This window comes from Macrotis lagotis, chromosome 7 (genome assembly GCF_037893015.1).
Source record: "Macrotis lagotis isolate mMagLag1 chromosome 7, bilby.v1.9.chrom.fasta, whole genome shotgun sequence".
Lineage (NCBI taxonomy): Eukaryota > Metazoa > Chordata > Mammalia > Peramelemorphia > Peramelidae > Macrotis > Macrotis lagotis.
Window position 1 is genome coordinate 774,956 of NC_133664.1, and position 15,689 is coordinate 790,644.

Below are 15,689 nucleotides of genomic sequence, written 5' to 3' on the forward strand. Positions count from 1 at the left end.
CTCATGTCTCAGTCCCAACATAGAACCTTCAATCCAGTGATGTGCGGCCTCTTGGCTGTTGTAAGAACAAAGCCCTCCATCCTCCATCTCCCATCCCTGCACCTGCCGCGCCCTTCTCTGCACCTCCTAGCCTCTCTAAGTCCAAGTGAAAATCCCTCTTCTTGGAGGAGCATTTCCCCTTTCCCCATCCACCTTCATTCTAGTGCTTTCCTTCTGGTGATTATTTCCAAATCATCCTTTCTCCAACTTATTTTTTGATTGTTTGTTTTGGCTTCTTGTTAGATGGTGAGCTCCTTGAGAGCAGGGGCTGTTTTTATACAGAGTCCAAAGTCCAGTATACAGTAGGCATTTCATAAATGTGCATTGCCTGACTGACATTTGTAGGGTCAGGCTTGTGGAGAAGCCAGAGTAGCAGATGCCCGGAGCTGAGAGTAGGAGCATCTCATGTGAGGGATGGGAAGGTGTCAGTGTCCCCAGATCACAGGTTCTCTGGGGTGGGAGTGGGGGGGAGGGTCTCATAAGACCAGAGAGTAGAAAGGGGCCAGGTCACATATTTATGTTGATCCTGGAGGCGAGAGGGAGCCACTGGAGCTGCTATCTCTGGGCGGGACATGTTCCTCTGAGAGACACTGGCTGAGTGCAGCCGCTGTTCATTTGGCCAGCATGGTTCCCCCCTATCTTCCCTACCAGGTCCCAAAGATCCCATCTCCACTAGGAGGTTGGCTGTGCCCAGACAACAGTTGCCTTTTGAAGGCTGATGGGGGGGACAGGGGTCCCTTCTACAGCTGGGGGAAGGAGCCCATTACCACGGCCTCTTCTTGTGTCATGAGCCCTGTTTTCAGTCCAGAGGCATGGGTGTGCTCCAGGGCTAGTCACCCTGGGCTCAGAGGACAACTCCTCACGGCCTCCCTGGCTAACTGGACACGTGGTCTCTCCTACCCAGTACCCGGAGCTGATGGTCGCATCTTACAATAGTAATGAGGATGCTCCCCATGAGCCCGATGGAGTGGCCTTGGTCTGGAATATGAAGTTCAAGAAGACCACACCTGAATATGTCTTCCACTGCCAGGTAAGACTCTCCCTCTTGTAGCAGCTCAAGGCTCCACCCACTCCACCAGACTACCCCAGACTAGGAGTTGGAGGATGAAGGAGGGGGAAGATGACCAGTGATGCTGGAGGTTGAGGCCAGTGTCTACCTCCCCATCCTCCCACCCACCCCCACACCTGCCCCCACCTTCCTTCCCTCTCTTATCTCCTCCCCGGGCCTGCACTGTGGGCCCAGTTTTTGGTCAGTTGATCACAACCCTCAAGAGGAAGTTTGCTTCCTCTGATTTGCACAGGCCAAGTTGGCCCTTCCATGTGGGACTGTTGCCAGTTCTCGTAGGACAGCAGTGCCCTCCCTGGGTTCATTTCTCTGGGTTAAGGCACAGAAAGGTTTGTGTGTCAGGTGGCCGGGGGCCCAGTTTTCTGTGATGGTCAGAAAGAGCTCCGAGGGGCTCCCCTCTCTCTCAGAGGCCTCATCTCCCTCAGGGACCTCTTCTCCCTTAGTGGCCCCTACACAATTCCTTCCCTGAGCTCAGCATAAAATCTTTCATTTTCCCACATGACTCAGAGTGGGTTTGGCTGGTCAGAGAGCCACCCCGGCCAGCCTGGGGCAGATCATGCCAGCCCCTTCTCTTGGGATTATGGCATGGTGTGAAATGGGCCCTCTCTGGCCCCCAGCCTCTATCAGGCTCCACAGCTGGATCACACAGGGGCATCCGAATGTAGTGGGAAGGTGGGGCATATAGAGGTCTGTCGTTCAAACGTCCGGGCCTCACTGGGGAGTCGATGTGTGTTTATACTCGGGCTCATTATCAGATGGAGCCGGGGCTGGGCTGAAGCTGGGGGAAGCCTCTCTCAGACCATGCTGTTCTAATTTTCCCTCCCAGAAGCAACTTCCCAAGCTGTCCAGGTCTGCTCATGCTAACCAGCCTTTCTTGGGGGAACCTTTGAAATAGGAACATTTTATTTTGTTCAGAGTATCAAGTTTGGCTCTTTCTGTGCGTGTCAGCCCAAAGTCCTAATGATGTGCAGGCTGGTCAGAGGCTCACAGAACATGTAGGAAACATGAAACAAGTTGGGGTTGGGGGGGGGTGTTGAGCAAGGAAAGCTTCTGGACTGACTTTGGAGGCTGCTCAGTGGCACAAGCTGGGGCAGGCTGTGGGGCAGTGGGGGACCAGAGCAGCTTAGGGACCTGCTGCCCTGCAGCTCCCTGGGGCCAAGAGCCTCTAGATAGGGTCCTGGCTGTTCACAGAACCTGCATTCAAACCCTGCTTCTCATCGCTCTCCTGGGGCTGAGATGGGGGGGTGGCCCTTAAGATTTCTTCAAGCTCTGGATCCTGAGGAGCACCCACTAGAGATGCCCACCTCTTTCTCCAGCCTCTTGATCCCGGGGGGCTGGCGAGGAGTGGGGAGGCAGGTCCTGCTGGGGGCTGGTCCTACCAGGACGACCCAGGACCAGTACCTCTCCATGGTCCTGAAGCTCCTCCATGGGCTTCTCTTGGAAGCTGGGCCCACTGGTCCATGGAGACCCTGAATCAAAGAATGAGCTCTTCTACTAGTCAGCCAACAAAGGCCTAATGTGGCCTGAGCCTGGCCGGGAAGGGGTCAGTGAGGGAGAAGGGAAGCTCAGGATGGGACCTTCCAGCCAAGGCAGGAGCAGGGCGGGAGGACTCCCCTGTGGGTCAGAGAGGCTTTAGAGGCCACCCATATTAATGTAGTTCTCTCAGGACCAGGTCATCCAACCTGCATTTTTGGATCCCCAAGAAAGGGGAGCTCCTCCCCTCCAGAGGGTCACTGGGAGTTCACCCTGTTGGGAAGACCGAATCAGCCTCTCTGTCCCTTCCCTCACGGCTCCTCTTCCTGCTCCTGGAGTCCAACAGAGCTTGGATACCTGGCTAGGGAGGGCCAGCCAGAAGCAGGAGAAGGAGCTTGAGCCAGGAAGGAGGAAGCGGGCATTAGTGGTCAGAGTTAAGTTGATATGAGAGCAGAGAATCCCAGGTTGGTAAAATGAAGGTTGGGTTGGGGCAGAGGACAATAGCAAGGGCATTGAAGGGGGAACTATCCCTACTTTGACCCCCCACCTGGATAGATCCTGAACTACTGGAGCAAGGGACCCTTCCCAGGTCCCCCCAGGACTTGCTTGGGGGGGGGGACACTGATCATACAGTTCATGCCAATGATCTCAGCTTCTGGACCTCTCTATAACCAAGGGCACCCCTGAATTTCTGAGGACTTCCCAGGACCTGACCTTCCTCGAAACACATGGTCCAGAATTTAGGATTGACAAGACTGGATCCAAGCTCTAAGCCCACCCCCTACCCCTTCCCCCGTTAGCTTTGCGACCTTGAATATGAAATAACCCATCTGTGGAACTCTCCTTTTATACGTTCTTTTTTTATTTTGAGTTTCAAATCTTCCTTCCATCCCTTCCCACCCACTGAGAAGGCAACACAATGACACTCATTATACTTGTGAAGTCGTACAAAAGTCTATATTAGCCATATCAAAAAAAAAAGCAAGAAAAGTAGAGTGGAAAAATCGGCTTGTGTCTACTCAGAGTCCATCAGCTTGCACTTGCCCTGGAGGTAGAGAACATTTTTCATCACGGGTTCTTTGAAACTGTCTTGGATCTTTGTATTACTGAAAAGACTGAATCTTCCACAGCAGAACAGTGCTAGAATCTTGCGATTACTGTATACAGTGCTCGCGTGGTTCTGCTCACTTCAGTCGGCATCAGTTCATACAGTCTTTCCAGGTTTTTCTGAAATTTGCCCGCTCATGATTTCTTCTCTCACAATAGTATTCCGTTACATTCGTTTACCACAATTTGATGGGCATCCCTTGAACTTCCCATTCTTGGCCACCACAAAAAGAACTGAGTATTTTTGTGCACGTGAGTCCTCTTTCTTTGCTATCATTGTGATCCAGATCTTTTTTCTATTGGTCAGAGGAGAATAGAAGTATTTTACTGTCTTCCATGAAAAGGAGGACATGGCTCACCTCCCTCTAGGGTCATCTGCCTCCAGGCATCACAGATGTCATCCTCTCTGCCCAAACCAGGCCACCATCAGCATGCCTGGCTATGCTAACTGAAAAAGAGCCTTTAGCAATGGACTCTGCTTCCATTCTAGCCCTGAGAAGGCTGAGAGAATCGTCGACTCCGACGCAGGCAGGAGGGGCAGGCAGGGGCATTTAGTGGCTCCCTTCAGAGAGGGACAGACGATGAACTTGTCACAAAAAGCTTCCTGTGTCCTTGGGTCCAGCCGGTTGCTCCTCTGCCCACAGGCCCAGGTCCCACTGCTCTGTGGGCAGGTCTCCTGTCCCTGCTAAACTGGGCTCTGGTCTGGCATTTTCTATTTTCATTTCACTGCAGGCCGCCCCTGCTCTCAGAGTGAACATGGCCAGCCCAAGGGAGGCCATGGGGCGGCTCCCTCCTGTGTGGGCAGCCACCTCTGGGTGGGACCGCCCGGCTGCTCAGCTCAGCCTGTCCTGCTGTGGTCTCCATCTTCTCAGTGGAATGGAGAGAGGCAGGAACACACACCTCCAAATTATATGGGTTGGGGTAAGTGGGAAAACTACATTTTGGGGCTTGGCTCGGCTCCAGGCTTTTCATTTTCCTGATTCAGGTTCTTTGTTGTAGGGTTTCTTTCCAGTGATTAGATATATGTTCAATTTTATGCAGTGTGGGTGGGCGGGGGAATCTCCTCGGACCTGGTCTCCTGAGGGTTAGCCCCCAAGTCCTCCGAGCCCCCACTTTTCCACCAGATGCTTTGCCACCTCCATGGAGCTAAATGTTGCCTCCTGCCTTCATTGACCTCAGCTAAGACTCTGTGTGGGGATGGGGAGGGGAGCAATGGCAGTCTTGGGAGGGAGGGCTGTGGTCTTGTGGTTAGCAGAGGGGACAGAAAGTCGGGCCTCACAGGCTGGGCTTCAACCCAGCTCACCGCTGCCTCATTCAGTGACCCCAGCACCATGTTGGCTTGCCTTCCTGGAAGGAGCTCCATGATGAACTTGGGGCCTCCTCCTTCCCCCCAACTCTGCCCCGCCTCCCCCCTTCCCTTCTCCGTCTGGCCCTGAGCCATGACAGTGGAACTGCCTGTGGCTGCAGATTATGGAGAAGGATTGAAATAGCTGTGGAGGGATCCCTCTGGGGCCCAAAGGGATGTGGTGGGATTCAGTTAGGATTGTTTCAAAGGCAATGGTTCTCCTTTCATCGCCCACCAGTTCGCCACCCTTCCTGGGTCTGGCCATTGAGTCTCAATGGCAGGAGAAGGAGCCCAGGTTCTGAGGTCACTCTGGGCAGCATCCCTGTCCACCTGCCCCCAGCCCACTCCATGGCTCTGGGGGGCCTCTGCTACTTGTTCTCTGGTCACATTAATAGGACGAAAAGAGGAAGGAGAGAACAATTCTCTGCCTTGCCAGCTGGTCTGGTCATGATAGGGCAGGGGGATGTATGGCCTGAAGGCAAGAAGACCTGAGTTCAAATCTGAACTTCCCCTCTGCTTGCCTCATTTTTTCAATGATAAAATGGGGATAATAAGAGCACTGGCTTTGCAAAATTGTTGTGAACATCAGATGGGGTGTCCTTAGCAAAGTGTTTAGAAAATTGTAAGTGCTTAATAAATACTTGTTAAGATTAAAACGGATCAGGGGCAGCTAGATGGCACAGTGGATAGAGCACCAGCCCTGGAGTCAGGAGGACCTGAGTTCAAATGTGACCTCAGACACTTAACAATTACCTTACTGTGTGACCTTGGGCAAGTCACTTAATCCCATATTGCCTTGCAAAAATAAAAAAAAAAAGATTAAAACAGATCTTCTGAGGGGCAGACTGAGAGAAAACATCTGACTCCATCAGTCAGGCCTCTAGAGGAGTCAGGGAGTGTTGGCTGCGGCGGAGGTGCAGTATCTCTTGCTGTGCCACAGATACCACCATGAAGAACAGGAGGACCATGGATACTCCTGCTTCACATCTTTGCAGTCTGTTGTATGATCGCCGATGGGGATGCACACAGACTCCCCAGCGCCTTGCTCCACCTTCTCCCCATGTCCATTCTCCAGAATGAAAGCCTCAGGAGAGACTCTGTTGCCTGTATAACTCTTCCTGTAGAGGAAGCTTCTCCAAAGCTCCTGGCAGTGAGCAAAGCCCTCTCCTTCTTCATCAAGGTCCTCACCCAGGTCCTGCACATGTGGACAGAAGGATAAATGTGCTCAGCTCACTCAGGAAGGGGACCAGAGTGGGGCCTTGGGTCCTGGGGATGAGTCGACTGTCTCTGCCACCCTCTGAGCTGGGGCAGCTCCCTGCATCCAGAGGACAAGTCCCTGACATCTCCGAGCTGGGCCTTCCTCCTTTTGGCCCAAGGCCGTGGGAGTCTCCTTGCAGCTGGTAATCCAGAAATGGAGGGAACGGTGATGGGTGATCCTTTAGGACTTGTCCACTTCTATCATTGCCACTGTTCCAGGAGGTGGCTAAAACAGATGTGCTGGGCATCCCTCGTGGGGAGATGCAGAAATCGTCCCAGAGAGGAAGGGATCTGCTTGCCATCCCTCTCCGTCAAATGTCTAATAGTCCACCTTCTTTCATTTTTTTGCCCTTTATTTCTGGGGCCTCTCACCTAGAAGAGAACTTCCCTTCAAGCTTGCATTAAGCACCTTCTGTTTGCCAGCCACTGACTCAGGGCTGGGAATACAAAGAAGTGAGCCAGCCAGTTTGGAGACAAAGGCACAAAAATCCTCCCTGGTTGGGGGAGTCAGGACCACTGAGTGGTGGGCAACCTAGGAAAGGTCTCTGGTGGCCTGAAGAGAGGGGGGCATGCCAAAGAGACAGAATATCATGTACAGGAAATGGGAAGTACTCAAGAAGGAAACAAACCATGATTAATCACCAGTATCTTTGCCAAGAAAACCCCAAATGGGGTCCCAAAGAGCAGCGCAGGACTGAAAGAAGTGAACAACAACCATCACCATGTGCTGGGGACTTTATAAAGATGACCCATTTAATTCTCACAGCAACCTAGGAGGTGAATGCCATGATTATCCACATTTGACAGATAGGGAAACTGAGGCAGGAGTGAACTGGCTTGCCCAGAGTCCCATCACTGGACTCAGCTCCCTAGGCACCTGGCCCCCCAGCAGCCTCTAACTTCATCTCTTACTGGGGTCAGGGAAGGAAGGGATTTGACCTTGTAGTCGATTGGTTTTGTTCCTAAAACCAAAGAGGAGCTTTGGAACAGCTGTGTGGAGGGTGCCTTGGTGCAGGGAGGGTCTCTACTCAGCATGACCAATGAGGCGGGGATGGCAGTGATCCCAGATGGGGCAGGGGGCACATGAGCCTGATCAGAGAGTGGGAGCATTGGGGAGAAGGCTGCTCTGAGAAGGCCTCAAGGTTGTGAGTGCGAGCCTGCAAGGTCAGACTGGACTCTGGGCTGGGAAGGAAGGTCACTGACCAGAGAGGAGCAGCATCTGCCAGCTTCCTAGCCTGCCCTCCCTTCACAAGCCCAAAGTGAGGGGCATGGGGGTTGTCCAACTCAGCATTGGTGCCTTGCTGAGGACCTGCCTAAGCTCCTGGCTGGGGGTGGGGTGCAGGGTGAGGAGGACAAGGTTGGCCGTTGGGTCCATGTGGATGTGGGGGCTGAGACGACCTCACAGGGAGAATCCCCCAAGTCTCTGGCCATGGGCTGAGGAGGCCTTCAGAGAGAACCACAGGTATTCCTGGGGCTGGTTCCTATTAGGCAGTGGCGGGAAGCTCCAAGTCTCTCTCCTCCCTGCCTCCTGAAGCCATTAAATTCCAAGATTGTTTACACAAGGGAGGGTTTGGTGTTCTCTGGGATGGAGCAGCCTGGGCAGTTAGGAAGGGGGGCAGAGAGAGAAGCGGAGCCAGCAGAAATCAGTCAGTAGGGACCAATGCACAACAAGGGGGCCATTTTGCGTTCATGGCCTACCCTCCATTTGCCATCCTCATCACCCCAATGCATGACCGAGGTTCAGTGTGATGAAAAGGTTTTCTTCCAGTGGTTGCCTCTGCCCATGATCAGACATCCAGGGGAAGCTGTGACAAGGGAGCAGTTGGCCAGAGTCGGGAGCCAGGCCAGAGGCTGTCCATCCACTCAGGGGCTGCCCACCTCCTCACCCACGTGATCCTGACTTTCTTCTTTGTATGGAGTCCCTGCCAAGCTTCAGGCAAGGCCAGAGGCTTCAGAAGCAATGGAGCCCAGGCTGGACCTTCTCATCCCTCCAGGACGCACCCTCTCCTAAGTTAGAGACCCTTGGAGGGAAGTCCATCTCAGACAGTGACCAGAGAAGGCAGCGAGTGAGGCCGCCAGGCAAAGGTCCCTACCCTCCAAGAGCTTGATCCTAACCAGAGAGGAGGAAATGGGCATCTCCCAGGGACCAGTCAGAAGCCCCAGAAGGGACTCCCTAGGGGCCATGCGATGAAAGATGCCCCCAGCTCCAGACCCAGGGAAGGCAACCAGTTAGGAGAGGTCATGGGGGTTGAGTGGTTGTGAAAAAGGGGACATGGAGGAAAGCCTAAGACAGAAAGGACTGAAGGTGGAAGGGGAGCAAGAGAAAGATAAGGTCAAGTTTGGAACCTGAGAATTATAAGGATGGAGAAGCTTTCGGTGGTATTAGATAATTTTCGAAGAGTGGAAGGTTTAAAGAGAAAGAAAGAATTCTGTCTGGACAGAAAGAGGGGAAGCAGTGGATAAAGTGCTGGTCTTGGTCAGGAAGACCTGAGTTCAAATCCAGCCTCAGACTCCTATTAGATATGTGGACCTGGGCCAGTCACGTTCCCCTCAGTTTGCCCTCCTTTGTGAGATGGGTTGGAGAAGGAAATGGCTAAAACCACTAAGAGATCTCTGCCAAGAAAACCTCAGATGGGCTCCTGAAGAGTCAGGCTCAACAGCAACAGCAATGATGTGGGACTGGAGCTGAGGAGAGAGAGGAGGCCTGGGAGACCAGATCTGGGAACTGCTGCAGGGATGACCAAGAGGAGAGTTGGTGAGGTGACCGAGGGAGGGAGGACAGAGGAGAGGCCAGATGAGGGGATGTGTCCCTGGAGGAAGCAGCTCCCGGGACTTCCTCTGGCCAGAATCTCACCCCAGGAGGGCTGGAGGGAAGAGCCTGCTTCTCCCCAGCATGTCCTGAACAGAGAACTTGTCCCAAAGCAAAGATGTGTGAGTGTGTGTGTGTGTGTGTGTGTGTGTGTGTGTGTGTGAGAGAGAGAGAGAGAGAGAGAGAGAGAGAGAGAGAGAGAGAGTGAGAGAGAGAGAGAGGGCTTGCATGTCGGTGGGTGTGCAAGTGTCTGAGCATATGTGTATGAATGTGAGTTTGTGTGGGAGTGGGAGCTTGCCCGGGTGCATCGGGCATTGTGTGTGTGCACACTCCAGGGTTGTGTTGAAGCTGCTGGTGAGAGCTGTGGACCCAGCAGGGGCTTGGGCAAGGAGACCCTCGGGAGCTCCGGGAAGAGCAGGTTCCAGATTCTGCAGGGCCAGTCGCCCACCCTCCTCCTTCAAGCCCACCATTCTCATAAAGCATTGGAAGTCAGCATCAGGCCCAGGAAAGAACGCTCCAAGCAGTTGCCTACCAAGAACATTCTAAGAACTCTGGGGAGGGTTCAGAAGAGACAACCAAGCTGAAGAAGAGCCTGGGGTCTGAGTCACATGCAGATCAGTCAGAGAAGACTAGGGGAGTCACGAGAGCTGCCTTCAACTCTTCCAAGGGACCTCTGGAGGTCAGACCCAGGAGCAATGGAGGCCCGAGGTGGACACCAGGACAATCTGCTCCCAAGGTTGGATGAGGGCCCCAACGGAGAGGCTGGATGAGTGGCCCTCAGGGCTGAGGTCTGGGGGAGCACAGGCTGGATCCACAGCCTGGGCAGTGCCAGCCTGACTGCTCCTTCCAAGACTGGAGGCCTGAGGTGGAGCCCATTGCAGGCCAGTCACTGTCCCGGCCCCTTTCTACTGACAGTCCCAAGTGCGCTGCTCAATTAATTTCCAATTATTTTTAATTCCTCTCTGGCACCATCTATAAAGGATCCATTAGTGGGTGAGCTGTCAGCCTCGGCTGATGCTACAATTAGGGCCCAGGTAAGCAGGGGGGACTGTAATTATTTTGACAGGGAAGTGATGGGAGTTTGCCCAAATGACACAGGCTGGCGAGGACAACATGTCAGCCACTCGGGGAGCTCTGGGAGACGACTTGACAAGGCAGACATGTCCGTTCCGACGACTAGACTCCTCTTGGGCTGTTGCCAAACCTATCCTGTAATTCTACCTGGGAACAAAAAGGCCCAGGCCGGGAGGCGGCATCCAAGAGAGGGAAGAGCCCTGGATCGGGGGGCCAGAGCCCCGCATCCACCAACCCAGGCACAGGAAAATGAGGAGGTCACTGGGATGATCAGGTCACGAGGCCCAAGGAAGCCTGGGGAACCCAAGTGGGGGCCTGGAGCAGGGCACCTGGGGAGGCTCTGCCTCTGACCCTGCATTCTTGTGCCTCGCCCATTGGTCTGACTGAGAGCAGATGCGTGGGACAGTGGGCAGCCTGGCCAGTAAGCTGGCCAGGTTGTGGTCATGTAGCCAGCAGGGCTGAGGAAAGGGGGATTTAGGAGGCAGGATTACCTTTAATCAGGGATTATTGCTGTTTGGTTGTTTCAGTCAGATTTAGGACCCCAAGGGTTTCCTTGGCAAAGATATTGGAGTAGTTTGCTATTTTCTTCTCAGCTCATTTGACAGAGGAGGAAACTGAGGCAGACAGGGTGAAGTGACTTGTCCAGAGTCACACAGCTAGTCAGTGTCTGAAGTTAGATTTGAATTCAGGTCTTCCCAACTCCAAGCCTGGGGCCCTGGGCATTATGGTGCCACCCAGCCACCCCCTGATCAGGTATAAACCACTTGATTTAGGCCCTGGGATGCTTGGGTGGGCTGCCCGGCTGAGGGCCTGGCTCTCCAGGCTGACTCTGTGCTGCCTCCTCCCACAGGCAGTATGTGGCTGGTCACCCCTAAGAAGGCTCAGAGCCACCATGCTGATGAGCCTGGGCTTCCAGGATGCAGCAGCCTCCTCCTTCAGCCCTCTAGGGACCTGGCATGTGGTCTCTCTCAGGGGGACCCCTGCTCTCTGGGACCCACTGAGCAGAAGGGGCCCAAGGGCTCGGGCTGCTGGGCATGGAGCCTCCCGTCAGGCTCCAAAGAGAAGCTTGTCACCTGGGGGAAGGAGGCAATGCTGGGGGCTTGGAAGGGAGAGCGGTGGGCTTCGCTTCAGCTGCTAGAGGGGCTCGGGAAATCCCTGCCTCTGGTCACTGCCTCAGATTTAGCACCCACACTGCGGGCTTGGAGCAAGGCCAAGGACGGCAGAGTCAGGCCGGTGGGCTGGGGTGGGGGATCAGGTTACCCCTTCTTCCAGGGTAGGGTGGTCCCAGCAGGCCAGGATGGAGTTCATTAGCAGAGGCAGGGGCTGCTCCCTGAACCCAGCCTTAACCCTTTAGCATCAGCCTGAGGAAGGTCTTCCCCAGCCAGCAAGGAAGAGGCCCAGGCACCTGTCTGCCGGGAAGCCCTGGGGGAAGGACTTCTCAGCACAGTGGCTGGGGAAGTTTGCCGACTGGCTGACGGACCGACTGACCGGCTGGCCGATTGGCTGACCTCCACCAGCTGGGCCTCTCTGACATTGTCTTTAAGGCAAAGAGTCAGTAGAAAACTCTTGGGTGTCCTCGGTTGCTCGGCTTTGCCCTCTAGGGTCACCCAGGGCTCTCCAGAGCAAGTGGTAGAGGCTTTTCCTGGTCTTGCTGCCTGGCTAGTGAGGGGCTGCTCCATCCCCAGGGTCTCATTCAGACCCCACCCCTGGGCTCTGCCCGGGCCTGCCAGGCCTTCTTCCCTATGTGACCCTTAGTGCATTCCCCCTCCCCTTTGACATGGAGACTTTGATGTCTGTTTTCAAATACCTGGCCTCTCACTTCATCCACCTCAGGCCATTGAAAAGCATTATTAAGCCCCTGCTATTTGCCAGGCATGATGTGGAATATTTGGGGCACAAAAACAAAGCAAAGCAATCCTCAAACTTTTAAAAGGGGAAACCTCAGCAACCCTGGAGATTGGGAAAGCCTGCCTGGGTGGGGGGAGGGAGAGTGCCCCTACCATGGGAACCGTCTGCTCCCAGGTGTGGAGGCAGGAGATGCAAGAGGAAATGCCCATCTGTTCATCTGGGCCAATGGCCAGAAGGCCACTCAGATATCCAGCAGCGAGCATCATCCCAGAGCAGGTACTGCCGATGAGGAAGACAGCAAGGGGACCAGCAGCAAACCCCTGGCTGATGCCTCTACAAAGCAGAACCCTGGCCCTTGGCCTCTGGATGGATGTTCTGGAGAGAGAGGCAAAGGGAGGCAGAGGAGGGGTGGCAAAGTGGCTGGTATAGGTGAAGATCAAAGGAGACACAAGGAGAAGCCAAGCTGTCAGCTGTCCAGGTGGACTCCAGACCACTGGAACAGAAGCAGGGTATCGATGTTCTCAGAAGACCTGCTCCAGGGACACGCTGGGTCAGGGATGGGAGCCATGTCCAGGAAAGAACTCAGCCGGAGGAAAGCGGGGAGGGTGTCACTGCACCTGAGATTTCATGGACTCCTCCAGGTGAGGAAACTCCTTTTGGCAGAAGTTGGCAACATGGCTATAATTGAGAATGTACAATTTGAAAATCTTTGAAGGGTCAAGGGGAGTCCAGTGACTCAATCAGGGTCACACACCTGGAAGAAGGGGGCCAGGAAAGACCCTGAGCAGAAGGGAGCACTGGGACCTATGTTTGAAGGGGCAGACGTGAGGAAGGATGGAAAGCCCACTGTCAAGAGATGGAGTGATTTGCATTGGGAAGAGTGTGAAGGTCATCAGGAATGGAATAAGGTATGTGTGAGGACAGGGACCTGTCTGGCTGTGGCAGGAGCTGACCCCAAGGTACGCAGGCCTGAAGAGGAGGAAGGAGGGACAACCAGGAGCCTGTTGTAGGAGTCTAGAGCAGAGACCCTGGGCCTGAGCAGGGCCATGACTGGACGACTGGAGAGAAGAAACTGGGGGAAAGTAAAATGAATAGGACCTTGTAAAGTGACTGGATGTCGGGCAAAGAGGCTGGAGGGAAGGGGAAGAACTGAGGATGTGTGCAAATGGGGCTGCCTGGAGGAGGGGAAGAAGGCGCCAGGCCTTGGTGCTTGGCCCCGTGTCCTTCATGCTTCTACTGATGAGCTGGATAACAGAAGAGGGAGCCTGTAACAAGGGGAAATTTAAGAGGCATTAGTGTCAAGCAGGGGTAAGATGAAGGGAAGTGACTGTTCTTAAAAAGATCTGGAGGTCTGAATGGACTGCCAGCTCCAGTGATAACCAGCTGTCAACAGCAGGATGCCCTTAAGCACCATGGAGGCAGGCCCTTCAGGGGCCCACAATGCCCACCACATCCTGGGCATCCATCAATGATTGCTTCAAAGGCACTGGGCATCCCTTCCTTCAAGACCTTCATTCGGTCAGAGGCTGATGGTAGGGAGACTTCCCCTCACCCAGAACTCTTCTAAAGGAACTCTGAGAACACTTCCAAAGTACGAAGAGAATCTGACTGAAGAGGCTGGAGGGTCTCCTTGCTCCTAGGATGGGTCCCTTCCTCCCAGTCCCCAGCAGGTCCAGTCCCATCCTCCCGGACCCCAATTCTCGGCCAGCCTCCTTGGGAAGGGGGAGGGGAGCCAGTTTTCTGGCTCTTCCCTGTGCCCCTCTACAAGGAATGACTTGGTAGTTTTTCAATCTGAGCAGCTTCCATTTGCGGCGCCGTTTCAAGTCGGCCGGGCGGTTTGCTGGTTGGGGCCGAGCAGCAGGCGTGTGGCTGAGGCCCTGCAGCGGCCTTTCATGTGGCCACCTGAGACATTCTCCCCAAGCCCAGACAAACATTCTTGAAGACTCTGAACTGGAGACACCCACAATCCCTCCCTCCCCTTTGGCCCTTAATCCTTCATGTTTTAACAAGCACCCGAGTTAATGCAGCCTACACTCTTTCCTGCTAAGTTGGAAAGCCGTCTTTTCTCTTGAAAAAAGCCATGTGTGCCCCCCACCCCCCGCCCCAGTCCATCCCCTTGTAAATCAAAGGCAGAGATGTCAACACACGCTATCGCTGAGTACAAACTTCCCTTTTTTTAATTAAGTAGGATTTTGACATTCGGGTTGGAAGGAGGCTGTTGGGGGTGGCTTTTCAAGTAGGAAGGAGATCCATGGAGTCGTCTCTCAGTCTTTTCTTATCCTCATCCAAAAAAAAGTTGAATTTGGCCCTGGCTCACAGCTTGGGCCCAGTTTTACACAAGCCCCTTGAACCCATGAAATGCTTCCCTGAATGAAACCAGAAAGTCTAGCCAAGCCTAGAGCCTTTTCTGGAAAATCCATCACCAGGCAGTGCTATCAAGTGACTCTTTTCCCTTTGGGACATGATGGTATGTGGTGGAAGGGCATCAGGCTTGAAGTCAAGAAGACAGGTTCTTTTGGGGAAATAACTTAATCTTGCCTCAGTTTCCTTATCTGTAAATGGGCATGATAATAGCAGCTACCCACCTGTTTATGAAGGGATCAAATGAGGTGCCATGTGGAGAGAAAGGGCTATTGAAATGTCGGCTATTCTCGTTTCTTTAAGATTCTGAACTGGTATCTTCAAAGGAATGAAATGTTGGACCACCACAGAGCTGGTTATACCTGTGATCTTAGCCCATGCCTGGCACCTGTTTGCTCTTTGTCCTTTGTTTTTGGAAAGGGACAATGATGTCATGGAAATATGTCTTGACTTGTGTATGAACTGGATTGAAGGGGGGCAGAGCGACACAATCATCAGCCTCTCTCTTCCAGAGTCAACAGGTCAGGGTCAAGGCAAAGTCAGGATGACTGGGGTGCCCTGGGTGCCCTGGGTGCCCTGGGTGTCTTTGATGTCTAACCAAGTTTCAAGGACTCCGCAGGATCTGCTTCAGTTGCCTCCATGACCTTTGGAACAAACTGTTCTCATCTGTCCCTCCCATTGGGGGAGACACCACCTTCCTCATGCACAAGTCTGAGATCCCTCAGGCCTCCTCAGCCTGGTTTAGCCCAGCTGCCAAGAAGGTTCAGCAGGGTATGGCCACTGCTGATGCTCCAGCTTCTTGGAGGGCCAGGTGAGAGTGGGTGAAGGTGGACACCAAAAGTGGGTGAGCAGCCCTCATCTCAGAGGGGCTGGTCGGACTTGAACCTATCAGCTGTTATGACGAATATCATTCCAAAGGACCAGCAGCCACATGGAGCTGGACTAGTCTTCCTCAGCGGCAGCTTTATTGAGAATGATCCTCTATCTGCTCCATTTGATGGTGCAACAAATAGAGGCCTAGTCTTGGGGTTGGCAACGCAGAGACCCAGTCATTACCTATGTGATCATCCTGTGTTCTCTTCTCTTCCCCCCCAATTCCAAGTGTTTCCTTTGTAAAGTGAGGATAACAAAAGTCTTACTAAAGATAACCTTTGACTTAGTGCTTTAAAGTTTTCAAAGAATTTTACAAATGTTACCCCCCTTGATCTCACAACCCTGTGAAGTGCCCCATTTTACAGAGAAGGAAACTGAGGTTGAGGGGTTGGGGGCTTGCCACATAGCTAGGAAGTGAGAACTCAGGTTCCTGACTT

The 15,689-nt window shown here is 53.6% G+C and overlaps 1 protein-coding gene across 1 annotated transcript in view; it reads left to right on the forward strand.

The window, feature by feature from the left end:
- DYNC1I1 (dynein cytoplasmic 1 intermediate chain 1) overlaps positions 1–15,689 on the forward strand; it is a 149,271-nt gene that overhangs the window by 89,425 nt on the left and 44,157 nt on the right. Inside the window, exon 10 of the mRNA XM_074195358.1 lies at positions 944–1,069. Within this exon, the coding sequence (XP_074051459.1) occupies positions 944–1,069 (126 nt within the window). The remainder of the gene's footprint in view (positions 1–943; positions 1,070–15,689) is intronic.